General features: G+C 54.6%; 6 protein-coding genes across 6 annotated transcripts in view; 4 read left to right on the forward strand and 2 right to left on the reverse strand.

Moving 5' to 3' along the window:
* The window catches only part of N657DRAFT_558260 (uncharacterized protein), a gene marked incomplete at both ends in the record, with an annotated part of 2,266 nt that extends 1,993 nt beyond the window's left edge, over positions 1-273 (forward strand). Inside the window, one exon of the mRNA XM_062787964.1 lies at positions 7-273. Coding sequence (XP_062643028.1) covers positions 7-273 — 267 coding nt within the window. The remainder of the gene's footprint in view (positions 1-6) is intronic.
* A 2,570-nt stretch (positions 274-2,843) lies between these two features.
* Positions 2,844-5,105, reverse strand: N657DRAFT_650364 (HET-domain-containing protein). Its single transcript, XM_062793924.1, has one exon. It carries the CDS (start codon positions 5,002-5,004, stop codon positions 3,070-3,072), a length of 1,935 nt encoding a protein of 644 aa, XP_062643029.1. The 5' UTR covers positions 5,005-5,105; the 3' UTR covers positions 2,844-3,069.
* Positions 5,106-9,911: 4,806 nt separating this feature from the next.
* N657DRAFT_650366 (uncharacterized protein) lies at positions 9,912-11,244 on the forward strand. The gene is made up of 3 exons (XM_062793925.1): positions 9,912-10,480; positions 10,568-10,846; positions 10,914-11,244. Exons 1-2 carry the CDS (start codon positions 10,390-10,392, stop codon positions 10,843-10,845), a joined length of 369 nt encoding a protein of 122 aa, XP_062643030.1. The 5' UTR covers positions 9,912-10,389; the 3' UTR covers position 10,846; positions 10,914-11,244.
* An 82-nt stretch (positions 11,245-11,326) lies between these two features.
* N657DRAFT_650371 (uncharacterized protein) lies at positions 11,327-12,912 on the forward strand. Its single transcript, XM_062793926.1, has 2 exons — positions 11,327-11,917; positions 11,980-12,912. The coding sequence occupies exons 1-2, from the start codon at positions 11,596-11,598 to the stop codon at positions 12,855-12,857; spliced, it is 1,200 nt and encodes a 399-aa protein (XP_062643031.1). The 5' UTR covers positions 11,327-11,595; the 3' UTR covers positions 12,858-12,912.
* On the reverse strand, positions 12,904-13,513 carry N657DRAFT_650372 (uncharacterized protein). The gene has a single exon (XM_062793927.1). The coding sequence runs from the start codon at positions 13,428-13,430 to the stop codon at positions 13,173-13,175; it is 258 nt and encodes an 85-aa protein (XP_062643032.1). The 5' UTR covers positions 13,431-13,513; the 3' UTR covers positions 12,904-13,172.
* Positions 13,514-13,649: 136 nt separating this feature from the next.
* Positions 13,650-14,213, forward strand: N657DRAFT_604829 (uncharacterized protein; the record flags this gene model as incomplete). The annotated part of the gene is made up of 1 exon (XM_062790176.1): positions 13,650-14,213. A coding segment is annotated over exon 1 (489 nt), but the record flags the coding sequence as incomplete, so codon positions are not given.
* Between the last annotated feature and the right edge of the window lie 13 nt (positions 14,214-14,226).

A 14,226-nucleotide genomic window follows, 5' to 3' on the forward strand; every position in this document is an offset into this window, starting at 1 on the left:
GACAAGGTCCCAATTACGCCGGACGTGGTCAAAGCAGTGGCAGGGAATACGTGGCACGGGAAAGAGTTGTTGGAGCTCCTTCTAGAGAAGCGAGGGGACGAGGTCCCGATCACGCCGGACGTGGTCAAGGCAGTGGCAGGGAATGAGTGGAACGGAAAAGAGCTGATGGAGCTCCTTCTGGAAAAGCGAGGGGATCAGGTCCCAATCACGCTGGACGTGGTCAAGGCGGCGGCATGGAATGGGAGGAAAGGAAAAGAGGTGATGGCGCTCATTCTGGAAAAGCGAGGTAACCATGTCCGCGTCAGGCTTCTAAGTTGGTGGTGGTTTAACACTGCGGCTAGGTGCCTGAGCGACGTGACAAAAAGGGTCATCCGATAAGAAAGCAAGATTTGGGATGCCACGACGGGCCAATACGTCGCGAAGCTCAAGATAGCCGGGTTTCTTTCTTCTCTCCAATTTGATACGACGTGGTCCACCGTTGAGCGGGACACTTTTCTAGACCGCACTACTACAAACAGCCAAAGTCTACCACTACTCTAGTCAAATCCATTGCAATTACTCAAATTCCCTTGAACTAACGTGCATTATCAGTGAGTGGCCCATATCAGTGAGTGGCTCACTTTCTACGCCACGCGACACCTCTGCTCCTGACAACAAATTTCCTCTACTACCCAAGATGCCACCTACTTTAAATTGTTGTGGGTGGGGGTCCAGTTATATAAGATGCAGGGCGTATGGGCTTCAGGAGACCAGGATCCATGTTAGGAAATGTATTAGTAGACGTGGATTAGGCGCCTTATCGGGTTAAGCTCGCCGGGCGGAATAATTGTGTATGTGTGTGTGTGTGTGTGTATGTCTGTGCGCGCGCGCGCGCGCGCGTGTGTGTGTGTGTGTGTGTGTATGTCTGTGCATGTGTGTGTGTATGTGTGTGTGTGTGTGTGTGTGTAAGGTGTGCGTCGAAGAAAAGGAATAGGATGGGCGAGAGGGGAGAGCCTTGTGGCAGGCCTGCCCGCGGTAGCTTTCGCCTTCCCACGGCATATCGTTGATCTGGATCGAGGCCGCGCGTTCGGAACAGAAAGCATCCATTCCACCTACAGAGCTGCTCCGGTATGCCGCGCGCCTTCATCCCCTGAACCAGCCGTTCTTAGAGACACGTCTCGATGATTATTTGACGGCATCTATAGTTAGCCATATGGAGCATTGCTTCCCCAACAGAGTTATCGCTGCATTTGTCAGGCTGCTTGCAGCCCTATATCTCAAATGGAAATGATACAGCGTTACTGTCAGTGAGCCAAAACTATTTGAGGTGGTTAAGCAGTATAAGTAGTTTCATTACCAACCGCACTGCACGCCGGACTTCAACGCGGTTCAGAATCTCCCCGTTTCCCCACCTTCTATCGCAGCTTTAGACACCTATCGTCTCCTCCAGCGCTCCTACACACCTCGATTACGCAGCGTCGGAGCCCACGTTGGTCTGGCCTTCGCCTGCAGGGTAGCCCGTGCTGAGAGTCGCAGATCCATTTAAGGGAGACAGTTGAGAGTCGAGATAGGGCGGGAGATTCGTTAGAACGTCGGCCGGTTCGGGAATCAAAGCAGCTGCTTGGACCAAGTTGTTCTGAGATGTTGAGGAAAGCGACATTTACAAGTGGCGTTGAAGATATCCTGTTCAATCTGCCTCCGGACGCCGAGTAGTTTGATCAACTGCTTTCTACAGTCGTCAATGGTAGTGTCTACTCCTGCCAAGCACTCCTTCCAGACCGTCTCTTGTCCAATTCCTCCTTCAGTAACAAGTCCCTCGAAAACGCCTCCTTTGTCTTCTTCGTCCAAAGCATCAGAGGTTCCGTATCCCATTGCGCATTGATTGTATCGGAGTTGCCTGAAACCTTCCTGTTCTCTGTCCAGTGACTCGTGTTTTCGGGGATGTGGAAGGAAAATGCAGTCTGACGAGCCAAACTGTCGATCACTGCATACTTTTGTTAAGCAGAGGGTTGTCCCACCTGTGGTCAGCCGAGCTCGAGGCGTTATCCAAGTTCAGCGAGAATGGGGATATCAACAACGTCCATCGGGAGATCTTGATGCAGTGCTTCGCAACCGCCCGTTAACAATAAGTGCCTAACTAGTTAAGCTCCGGGAGCCTCAAATTGGCGGAATCTTCGACCACTCAATCGCGCCTTACCGCAACATCACAGGTGGGCAGTCGCTAGGTATTTGCTGAGTTTTCTGCCATGCCACTGAAATATGTCACCTTGTACTGATTGAGATTACATCATAGGTTCTGGAGGGCATCAGCAACTATCGTGCCTGCCTTCGCCTTCGAGTGGAGGTACTGGCACTACGCGCAGGCGCATGTGCATGCGCGGATTGATTAACCGGTCGCTACGTTCCTGTTTGTGACCTTTACGCTTCTGGACATTGTTCATCCGGTGATCTATCTGCGGTTGGCGAAGCAAGATAAGCGCAAGACCATATGGTCAGACATGCTTCAAGCGAGACCATTGGCAGGGGACTTGGGAGCGGAGACTACATTGAGCGGCTCAATCACCACCGTTTATATCCTAGTGGTGGTCACACACTCATCGTTTCCTTGATTGTCGATATGGGTTTTTCACCCGGTCCACGAGGGCGCGGTTTTCTTGTATAGTAAGTTGTTGAAGGTCCGGCACGCCCTAGGGCACAGCGGTGTAGGAATAATAATAATAATTCATCCTAGTGGTGTCTGCAAAAGGGGTGTTGGTCAACAAGGGTGTGGACATGAGAAAAGACGGACGTTATCGTACACCCTTGGGTAGGCTTCCCGGACATTTATTCCCTTCACGCCCAAGCCCCAAAGCTTCGAACGACATCACGCATAAGGATGAAACGGCTTTGCATGGAATCCCCGCCTTGGCAGGAGCTGGAAACGGATCCTACAGTGTCCTAGGGGCTCGAGATTATCTCCAGGCAGAGCCCTCTCACTTACACCAGCAGTCGAAATGTGAGAAGAACATGACCGAGTGTCGCACACTGTGTCATGTTTGAGGGCTTCTTGGGCATTAACTCACCCCAAGTTACTCAACCTGCATGCCCATCTCACGATGACTCATCCTCCTCCCACGGCCAAGCCGCACGGCGCTGCTGCCGCTGCCCACTCGAATATGTCTTCTGGTACAGAGCGCTCTCTTTATGCGACAACGCTCCGTGGGGCCCCTTGAGCACATGCTCCGGCGCGTCCACTATGTCCATGTCGATGTAATACACCACCCTCCCCTCCGTCGCTACCGCGTCCACCGACACGTGGATCACCTTTGTGATCCACCCGCGTACGTCCCGCACCATCAAGCTCGCCTTGCTATTCTCCCTGCCGCCAATCGCCGCGGCCATTTTGTCCGCGTTGCCCATGGCGAGCTGCGCCTCCCGCTGGCTCACCGACACGATGCTCACCCACGGCGCCTCCTCGCCGGAGCGCCACCCAAATGCGAGGAAAAAGCCCTCGGCGGCGCCTACCACCTCTTCGCGCACGAGCTCGCAGTCGTACCGCGCCAGGAACTGCGCGCACGCCGCGAAGCTGCCCGTACCCTGCGTCACGAACATGCGTCGCCGGCGGTCGAACTGCTCCTCCGGCAACACCATGTTCGCGTAGAAGGGGAACGCCGGGCTGTACGTCGTTGCCAGGTCGTTGAACCCGCGCCGAAGCACCAGCGCCCGGTCCTGGCTGCCCTCAAGCTCCAGCGACTGCTCCGCGGACACGGCCCGCGCCAGGAAGATGCGGCCTACTGTGGCCTTTGCGCCAGGCGGCTGGCGCGCGTGCTCGTGCGGCCGCACGCGCGTGTATATGCCGCCGCCGTGCTGCTGGATCCAAATGCCGAGCTGCTCCCCGGGGGTGGCGGTGGGGGAGGTGGAAGCGTGCTGCCCTTGCTTCAGCGAGGACGGGCGGTCGATATTGTCGACGTGCGCGCAGTTGAGGCCGAGAAAGTAGGCAGCATCTTCCCCGGCGAAGATTCTCGCGTTCATGCGCAGCCCTTTGTTGGTGATGATGAACTCCGGGTTGTATGCCGTGCTGCTGAGCAGCTGGATAGACGCAGCGCCGCGGAACTCGGCGGGCGATGAAGCGAACACGCCACGGTGCGTCTGCTGCTGCGACTTGCCCGCTGAGAATACCCGACTGTCTGCTTTTTGTCCAGACACAGCAGCGGCCGTAGAGTCTTGTGCCATCCACGCAAAGAGAGAGAGGTCGTTGGTCTGTGACGCGATCGCCTCCTGCAGCCGCAAAAAGGCCCTGTCGCCCTCGCCGTAGAGCATCGGCATGTTGACGTCGAAGATGCCCAGCAGACAGTAGGCCATGTCCTCGGCGCGCGTCGTCTCGCGGCCTGCCGCCCAGGCCATGCGTGCGGCAACCGACAGACGACGCATCCCGGCCGGGTTGGCGAGCACCTCCTGGTTGACGCTGGTGATGCGCGTCAGCTGCGCGCTGAGATTCGCCTTGGTGCCGCGGAAGTGCCAGTCGCGGTCGTAGAACTGCACAATCCGCGGCGCGATGAGCTCCTGCAAGGTCCAGCCGCGCGTGAACCAGCGGCACTGCTTGAGTCCCAGTATCGTCCTGGCGTGCTGTGCTGGTGGATGTGGATGTTGCTGTGCCAGCGACAGCCTGGACAGGGCGGCCGCATCCTCCGCTTCCGCTTCCGCCTCCGCCTCGGGCGCCAAGTCGGCCAGCCAGGCGAAGCAGATGGCTGCGGCGGCGTACCACTGGAACATGGAGTTGATGGCCTCGGTGAGCTCGGCACTGCTGCGCTTGTCGATGCAGCAGGTGTCGACCCACGAGTGCGTCAGCCCGACGCGGCGCGCGAGCTCGCACGTCATGGCGATCTTGCCGAACCCTTTCTTTAACGTTCGCGCCTGGGGGTCCGCGTCGGTAAAGTCCTCGAACGTGACCTCCTCGTCCTCCCAGGTGTGCGAGAGGATCGCGTAGGCCGGCGGCGTGCCCATGAAGAACTCGAGCGCGAGGCTCTCATTGTTGATGAGCCGCATGGTGAACGGCTGGGCTCGATGACTGCTGCAAACATGCAAGCTTGCGCCGGGGAGATGGCGCGATGTGGGAGGTGCGAGGGTGACAGGAAGGTTTTGGTGACTTGAGCCGTTTTATTGTGATCTGTGTGTCAATTTGATGATGCGGACGCTGTCAGGGGGTTGAACCCACGCCGCATTGGCTGTTTAGATCGCCCTAGCCAAGCTTCTCGGGTAAGCCATCTCCCCGTCGACAGTTGCACTGGTCCACTAACGTGTAATCCATCAGTCGTTGAATCGCGCCAGCCGCCTCTCTCACGTCTTGCAGCACTTGCTAAGCAACGTCTCGAGTCCAGTATAGATACCTCCTCACCTATCACAAACGTAGTCCCATTTGAGAAAGAAGAGGAAAAAGAAAAAGAAAAAAGAAGAAGGAAAAAGATGCGCGGCGTGACGCTAGCGGGCCCCGCACGGCTGGGCGCGTCCCGAAACCGAGGACACGATCACAGTCGCGCCTGAAGGAGGAGAGAATGGTGTTTTCACCCAGCGGCGTCTGCGAAAGCCGAGCGCAAAGGCAAAACAGAATGAAATCGTTCAACACGCGCTCGATGCAGCAGTGCTGTCCTCGGAGAAGCAGATCGGAAGTGCTGCGCGAATGAGATGCAGGCGAGGACAAGCGGGAAGGGCAGCGAGAACGAACACGCGAGAATACAGACAACGCAAGAACAAATGAACAAGTAAACCGAGATTCTCAACATCATACTAGAGGCGTGAACGGGATGTGAAATTCACAACAAGGTGATGTAGGCCGAACTCGGCCGCATCACGGATGCGCTTCAAGCGGTGAAGGAAGAGTGCCAGGCGACCAAGGAAGAGTGCTAGGCGACCAAGATCGAGCTGCACAGAACCAAACGGCAAGTAGGAGACGGTACTCCAGCCCTGACATCTGGCTCGGGTAAGCCCAGGCCGTCCTACGCAGACGTCGCGCGCACCCCACCGACTAGCCAGCCACGTAATGTACGGACGCTCTCACCCGAATACACGGCCCCGTCCACTCTCACTGACGCGCTGTACTGCACCATTGACACCTCGTGGGTGGAAGAGGCAGCCGTGAACCGGGTCTCAAGTTGTGCATTTCGGGTGATGGTGGAAAGCCGAATCCGCGCCGAACAGGAGGACCTCTCATGGCGTTGCCAAGCAATGAGCAAAGACTCCAGGGACCCTCACCGAGTGAGGATTGCCTGCAGAAACGAAACGGAACATCTGCAGGTGAAACTAGTGGTAGGAGCAAGGCCGATGCGAGGAGCACGAATCTTGCGAGACGTCCTCTACCCCATCCGAATAGAGTCTGAGTCAATAGACGGTGTCAACCGCACCGTGGTGGTAGATGAGGCAGGTAACAACCTGACAGGTATAGCCGAAGCTCTAGGCAAAGAGAACGACACCAGGATCGCGAAAGGAGCGTGGCTCAGCAAGCGGAACGTCCCGAAGGCCTACGGATTCATAATGGTGTAAGTCAAACCCCCTGCTTGTGGGCACCCCCCACATTTGGGCACGTATTTTCCAGGATGCAGATGTCCACCACAACCACTTTTAATGTTCCTATTCAGTACTCTCCTTGCCTCGCTGGTCGAGGTAGTTTTGGTAGCCTAAACAGGAAAGTAGTTTCCTAATCTTGTAACGGGCTTGGCCCGTAAAGGCCTCGGCAAACTCTCGGCCAAGACTCGAGATTCGGTGGACTTCTATCTTGTTCGATATCGGCGCACAGGCCAAGGATGTGGAGGTATAAGGCGGCAGGTATCTCGCATAGTGTCTCACTCTTTTTCTTCTTCTCTCTCCATTCGAGACAAACTCGTAGAGTCGTCACCAGCTAGTTGCAATATTGATACCGGAAGGTATCGCGCAGGGTTAGAGCTAGGTGTTATACCCCACCATTGGTGGGGTGGTTGTTTGTATGTAGATAAGTAACGCTGCCCCACTCTGGATCGTGGGATATCTCCCACCACTGCAGTTGCTGCTTGCAACTACCAGAGGACGACATCCTGACTTTTCCCCGAATACATGGCATTTGCCCTCTTTTCCCAGCATACGGCTCTTTTCCGTATAAAATATACTCCTGGGACCGTTACAGAGCGCGTTTTCGTACGGTTGGTACAACCGCTTCAACAACTGTTACCTCCCCCCCTTGAGCCTCCATACGAGCTTCCTGGGCCTTTGGGGTCTTTGGGGCCGCCGGCTCCCTCGAGGTACTCGACGCCCTTGGTATGGGCCTCGAAAAAGAGTTCAAGGAAAAGTGGTTTGTCGATATGATGGATGCCAACTGCCATCTTTCCCCTGACCAAGTCACCATATACCCGCTTAAGGACCGAGAAGCAACCGACATCGAGAGGCTGGTGAAGGTGCGACGAATGTGGTGGTATACACTCGATAAGGATCGAATTCTCCTTGCAGAATTTGACGAACTCTGGTGTCATATGGCTCCCATGGCCATCGAGAATCAGGAGGCGGTACCGGCCAACTGTTCGGCTTCGAGTTTGCGGCTCAAATACTCGCTAAAGCCACTCGAAAGTAAGCTCATAGGTCGTCCAGCCGATCTCACTGACTGCAATCCTCCAAGTGGTTGGCAATGGCGAGTCTTGGTACCATGTTGAGATATGAAGCTTTCCCTCAAAGATGATCATTGGGTCAAGAACCCAGCCAGTGGCGTTGATGCACTCGATGACAGTTGCCCACTCCCGATTCCCAGGCTGAACAACAACGGGTCGATTTCGCCGATCAGATCGAGTGACAACCTTTGCCGTGCTTGCCACTCCCATTTGGAACCCAGTCTCATCGAAGTTGTAGATATCGCAATCGAGGATACCGTTCGACTCGATAGTGTTCTGCACTCGTTGAAACCACCCCCGCACTTTCTCAGGGTCCTCACACAAGGCTCGTTGGTAGTCGTACTTCCGGAGGTATTTTGACTTCAAGTCCAGGTGTCGGTTCAAGAATCGACGTACCCATTTCTCTCCAACAGTGTTCATTGTTGTGACCGAACAGTCAGTCGCCAGGAAACTGCCTACAGCGGCAGCTACGGGACCTGAGTCTTGCATCACCCTGGGCCTTCTTTCCCAAGGGAATTTGAAGCACAGCGGTATCCGTTTGTCCAATATTGATGCTCAACTTAGCTTTTCAGTCCTCCAGACATCTGACTTGCTGGTAGGTGGATGATGTCATTCCGCAGCCTGTCCGTTTTTGAGACCCGGGATGCGACCGACGGCCAGACGTGGGTATTTTGAGTGATTGGCTGCCAGAGACACTATGTCAATGATCTACAGCGCGATCAAATGTCGGAGACAAGTCGCCCACTGCATGCACTAGACCATCCCTTCAAGAGATCTCTGAAGACGAGGTAAAGGCTGTTATAGCGGCGGTGCACAATGTACCAGCTGGTCAGGGAGTCAAGATGGTGCGGCCGATGAGTGATGATATCTCGGGTGTGACGGACGAGGTGGGGTTCGCCAGGGTTTTGAGGAAGAAGTTGGATGAGAGTTTGTAAAGACGAGGGAGTTTATACACTATCCTAGAACCGATTCGGGTTATCCGCCTCTCCACAGCACGAGTTGCACTATCCCCTCGATCGATGTTAGGTAGCCCTTGTAGTGCAGCAATGGCAAGTAAGTAAGGTCTCCAAACAAAGCCTGGTTACCTCTGAGAGTTGCGGTAGCATTTGCAATAGAAAGTATCGCCATGGTCCATGGAGATTGCAGTCGCAGCGTGGTCCCAGCACGCAGCTGTTCCGAACTCAAAACTCGAGTTTCGCTTTTGCGATTAGTTCGGGGCACGATCATCGGTGATCGCCCGTCTATCACGCCCTCAGGACTCAGCTCTTCTTCCCCTCAATGATTAGGCATTCGCTGATGTCACCTAGCAGCCTCAAATGACTCAAATCCGTCGTTGGACTCGGCGACACCGCAATCACGACCGCAGCAACGTATATACCTTATCGATGATCGACCGGAATTGCAGACATGTCACTGATTGACCAGCAGCCGCAGTTGTCATTGAGCTAGAACGTGTCATTGATCGACGGCGCGATGCCGAGTCCTGTTTCCCTTCCCGCCACCGCTTCCGGATGCGGTTGAGAGTGGGTCACAATCCTCCTTGCACCATTGCTTGGCGACCCATGAGAGCGGGACGGCCCACCTCTGGACTCCGTTATGATTTCGGAAGGGATCGGTCAATCTCGTTCCTGACAAGGGTTGACATCCAGGCCAGGATTGCGGCGGAGCATAGTGCGGATACGGATGGAGCGGACCTGAGGGCTAAGGCGGCTGCTGACATTGTAAAAGAGAATAATGGATGAGTTTAGGAAGAAGTTTAATGTGGGACGTTGTCTTGCCTAAGCCCACTAGTATAGAAATTCGCAGGGTCTCAATGAAGAATTTACGTTGTCACTGGTAGGATGATCGGGGTAAGAGAACTCGACATGTGTACCTATGGTAGTGCCTGTACACCGACACTAGGATTGCTAAGGTACCTAGTGCATTTGAGTGAGAGAATTGGTGTAGTGACTTCAGGTCGTTAGTAGTGCAGGGACAGTTCCAAGTTTAGTTGTATAATGTTGGACTTCGCTGTGTGCCCATGTTCGCTGCTCTGTCCGTCGGCGGTATGCCCATCTAGGCAGCGATGTACCAAGAAATTCCACTTGCCGAGTTCTATCCTCTTTCTACCAAGACATTGCACGATATCTATTAGACAATGTTCTCGAGCCCCCCTACTATCTCCGAGTTAAGGAAAATGCCAGATGGGACTGGGCAATTCAAGGTGTGAATGTTGTCATGGCGTCCGTGATACGTGGTTCTTTCCAGATTTAGCTGCATATGACGTATTGCATCTTTAGAAAAAGCCCATGTATTGGCATGTCGATGCGTGCAGAAGTGTGAGCCGGACTATCTGTCTCAAGAGTGACCAATCATCGCCGGTGCATTCTGGGAGATGCGCAACACCAGGATGCCTCCACTGTCATTCAGGATACCGAACGGGTCGGCCCTGCGCGCTGATTTCGACACCTTGACAGCTAGAATCCACCTCAGCAGCCGGATGGTCCATCGTCCTCTGATCAAATCCACGCAGCGACGAAACTCGTTCATAGAACATCCAAGTCCTCTCGTTCCGCGTAGAACATCGTCGGTCATCGATGTCGATCATCCATGTCGATCATCCATGTCGATCATCCATGTCGATCATCCACGTCCACCGTGGCGTCTACCAGACACTGCTACATGCTACATATAATCCCCCCTCTTGTTCCCTTTCGGACGGGAACCCTTCCTCCAGATCCTTTTCAGAGCCAAACCCAAGTCATTAATTTGCACATAGCCGAGACACGTCTCCCATACCACTTTCTAGCTTTATAGCAGCAAAATGTCTTCTATTCCCATCGCTGTCGTTGTCGCGGACCCCGAGCCCGACGTCGCCCGAGCCATCCAAGTTTCACTCCTGCCCAGGTACGATGGTACGTCAGCCACTAACTGATCCTCATTCCATTCCTACAATTTCCCCGTCCAAACTAACATAAGAGATAAAATAAAACTGGAAATAGTTGTCCATTTCTTTAAGAACGTCGACCAGGCCCTCTTCGAACTCCCCCTCCTGGTTAAGGGCAACTTGGAATTGCCCGACCACTCCGGAATGGGCAGCAACGCCGAGCGTGATGTCCCGGACCGTAAAGTACCCAAGGCACTCGTCGTTTACTCCGATTTGCCCGACTATGTACTGGATACAGTGCGCCAAAGCTTTGCGGATAAAATCAAGGTGCTGGGCGTGCCGCCGGAGTGCGATCCCCAGTTCGTGATGATCCAGTTGGATGATATGCTGTAAGGTGGGTATTATGATTCTCACCAATTCTCTGCTTGCCTTGATTATTCAACTGACTAGGTAGGTAAAAGACGTTGAGGTTGAGTGGGCGTGGCTGGGATAAAGGTTGCGGGTTGATGAACATGGATATGCAGTGCGCTTGGGAGGGATGGTGACTCAGCAGGGGATGAGAGCGTTGAGCAGTGCTTGGTATTGCTTATTTCCAGCTGTGCCCTCCCTGGCTCCTTATGAAATGTTTTAGGAATAGCGGTGTGCTTGATAGTGGTGGTGGTGTGCTTGCTAAGGCTTCCCTTTTCAAGTTAGGTTTCAGTTTCTTCATGTCAGGCAGCATCCTATCGTACTGGTACGGGCAGGAGTTCAAACATGTCCCTAGCGGGGCAAGTGCTTCCCTCTTCGATCTCGCCACCTTGTCCCTTCCATTATCACCGAATCAAAACAGTCATCAGTCACCACACCCTGCCTCTTCCGACTTCCGAGACCGTTCCTTTTTCTTCAACATCATACCTACTCACAGTGTGGCAGTGGCGGGCTAATGCCAACCGCTCATCTACCATGGAGGCCCTTCCTACGGAACTGATACACCATATTTGCACTCATGTCTGCGACCATTGCCAGCTCCCAGGTTCGTTTCCTCACGCCGAGAGTTGGGGCGTGCGTCGGAGAAAAGCAGCACTGGCCAACCTGTCGGCAGCCTCGTCACGGCTCCGTGCCATCGCGCAGCCCTTGCTCTTCCATTATTTCGCGACGGGAAACATGGCACCTTATGGTTACCGGCCTGACGAAAGCCACGTGGGACTGACCCTGGAATTCGCTGAAAGAGCCAAAAAGTTGCCTCTTTTCATCCGCAGCGCTATACAACGCCCCGGCCTCGCTGCCAAGGTGAAGGCTCTGCAGCTCGTCGAATTTGGTACCACTACGGCCTTTGCTTCCGGCAAGATCGGCGACGACTCCAACGAGATGGACGTTCTGGCGGGCTGCATGGGGCCCATACTCGAGAAGACGCGCCGTGCTCTGCCCAACGAAAGTCGGAGAGATTCTGCCTCCTGGAAGTGGGTCATTGATCAGTGGTCGGATGGTACCAAGCGGCGGGGCCCGTTCTGCTGGTCCAAATTGCCCTTCTTCTGGCCCCTAACCTAGAGAGACTGAGCGTCGCTCGCGACTACTCCGGGTATGACTTCTTGGAAATTTCAAGTTGCAATGGACCCCTTACATCGCTCAAGAGCATCGCTTTGCTCCCTTGGACCGGTTACTTCCATATTTACGAGGCAAAAGCACTCTTCGCCGCCGCCCCGAATCTTGAGACTTTGTACGCCTTTGATTGCGGCTTCAAAGAGCCTGGTTACTCTCCATACTGTGGCGTCCCATTCGATCTAAGCCTGGGGAATCTGCAAAAGTTGGTTATCGGCAACCTTGAATTCGCCGACTTGGAAGCGCTGCTCCCCGCATGTCCTCAACTACAGGAACTCCAGTACGTCCGTGCAGAGGATGAGTGGGACGGCGACCAAGACATGGAGGCGCTGGAAGTTTTGATGCCGGTTCAGAAAACGCTACGCGCGCTGAAGATCAAGTCCACCCACTGGGAAAAAGATAGCGCCTATCTTACGACAATCAAGTCCCTCAAGGGCTTCATTGCGCTGGAGGAATTAGTCATTGAGCAAGCTGCCATCCTGGATGACGCGAGGGTGGTGGATTGGCTGCCACCGTCAGTTAAACGTGTGCACTTTCGAGATGTCACCAAAGTATCTTCATTAATGGACCACCTGAGCCTCGTGGCCTCGGAAGCCCCCACGAAGCTACTAAAATTGCAACATATCCGCATTAGCCCGTGGTATTTTTCTGATGGGAATGGAACCGGTCTTTCCTGGATAGCTTCGGTGGACAACGTCACGGCCGCGTTCAGTCAGGCCGGGATTACGGTTGAGCACGTTGACCCAAGGATCGGCGAGCAAGAGCCATGGCTGGATTTGGTCTACCCTGGGCTGGTAGGGAAGATTCAAGACTATAATTATTTTTGATGATGGATTACAATAGGAACATCGTGGACTAGGATCGGCAATGGTCTTTCTCCTTTTCCATCTATTCATTTAGATAGTTAACGTTAGGCCATTTCCCCCAATCTTGGTCGGCACTGCTGATACTTCTATGTGGCTGGCATCTATCTACCAAACTTTCATTCATGCCTTTAGTTATTTTTCTCTCGTTTGTCCAAACTTGTCGCTAATGCAGAGGTGTTGCACCACCAGGAGTTCTTGTCACGACATTCAGACCCAATTCCTCCCACTGCTAGTCTGCAACTTTACCCCCCCCACCCTATTCTCCCTCTTCAGCGCTCAAGACTTCCATTGGCGTTGGCTTTTCTGTGCCCACGACACCAGTCCCGTTACCCTTGTCCTCAGCATCTGGTTCATGCTGTAGCGCCTCTTGTTTCTCCGCCTCCTATTTCTCCTGCGCCGGTTTTGCCGGTGGTGGTGACGCGGAACCAATTTGTCGGGCTGAAGGTGGTCAACGGGGCGCCTTTCCGGGCGGTAGATATCTTCCCCGATCTCGCCGCCGGCACTGTCGCGCTCGCCAGCGACGTGACTTTCCATCTTATGTCCCCCGTGGCCGTCCACTCGAGTCGGACGATAGCGCGGGCCTCGCCACCCCCAGGCTCCCCAACGGCACGATCTTAATCTGTTGTGGGTGGTGCCCCACCTCCTTGGCAGACCGGGTCACCGGGTTGCCCCACATCTGGTGCAGTGTTACAACCCTGCCTACAGAGCCAGGAGGCCTGTATCTTGGCACGACTCCGAAGGCCCTTTTTGACTGCGGTACTTGTCAGCTCAATCCAACAGAAAATCGGTTTTTTCGGAAGGTGAGCCGCCCTGCCAAGGGAGCGCGAGATGGCGGCTGCGGCGCAACCTGAGGCAGTGATCGAGGTGGCCGACCGCCCACCCTCACCGAAACGACCGAGCCGCGCCCTAAAACCGAGTGCGAAAGTCCGTGAAGCGATGCAATCGCTGGAGGATGCGGCCATTACGTCGAGAAGAACCGCAATCAATGCTACACGAAACACCGCATCGAGAGGAACACGCGTACTGGGAAGCGGGAGCGGAGCCAACGGCCAGGCGGAAGCGGGGAAAACAGCGCTCCAAACACTCCTAGAAGCAATCAACGAACAACAAAACGAGACGCGCGGGATAATTGCCGAACAACGGAACACAATCTGCGAACTGCGCGACGTGGTCAGCAAACAACAAGACGCGATCCAGCAGCTCTGTGAAGAGTTGAAACAAGCCCGCGACGTGGTCTACAAACAGCAAGACGCGATTCAGCAGCTCTCTGAGGAGCTGAGACAAGCCCGAGACCAGATAGACGCCCTCGTACGCAACGCAGCCCCTCCTC

This window comes from Parathielavia appendiculata (genome assembly GCF_033297405.1).
Source record: "Parathielavia appendiculata strain CBS 731.68 unplaced genomic scaffold N657scaffold_29, whole genome shotgun sequence".
Taxonomy (NCBI): domain Eukaryota; kingdom Fungi; phylum Ascomycota; class Sordariomycetes; order Sordariales; family Chaetomiaceae; genus Parathielavia; species Parathielavia appendiculata.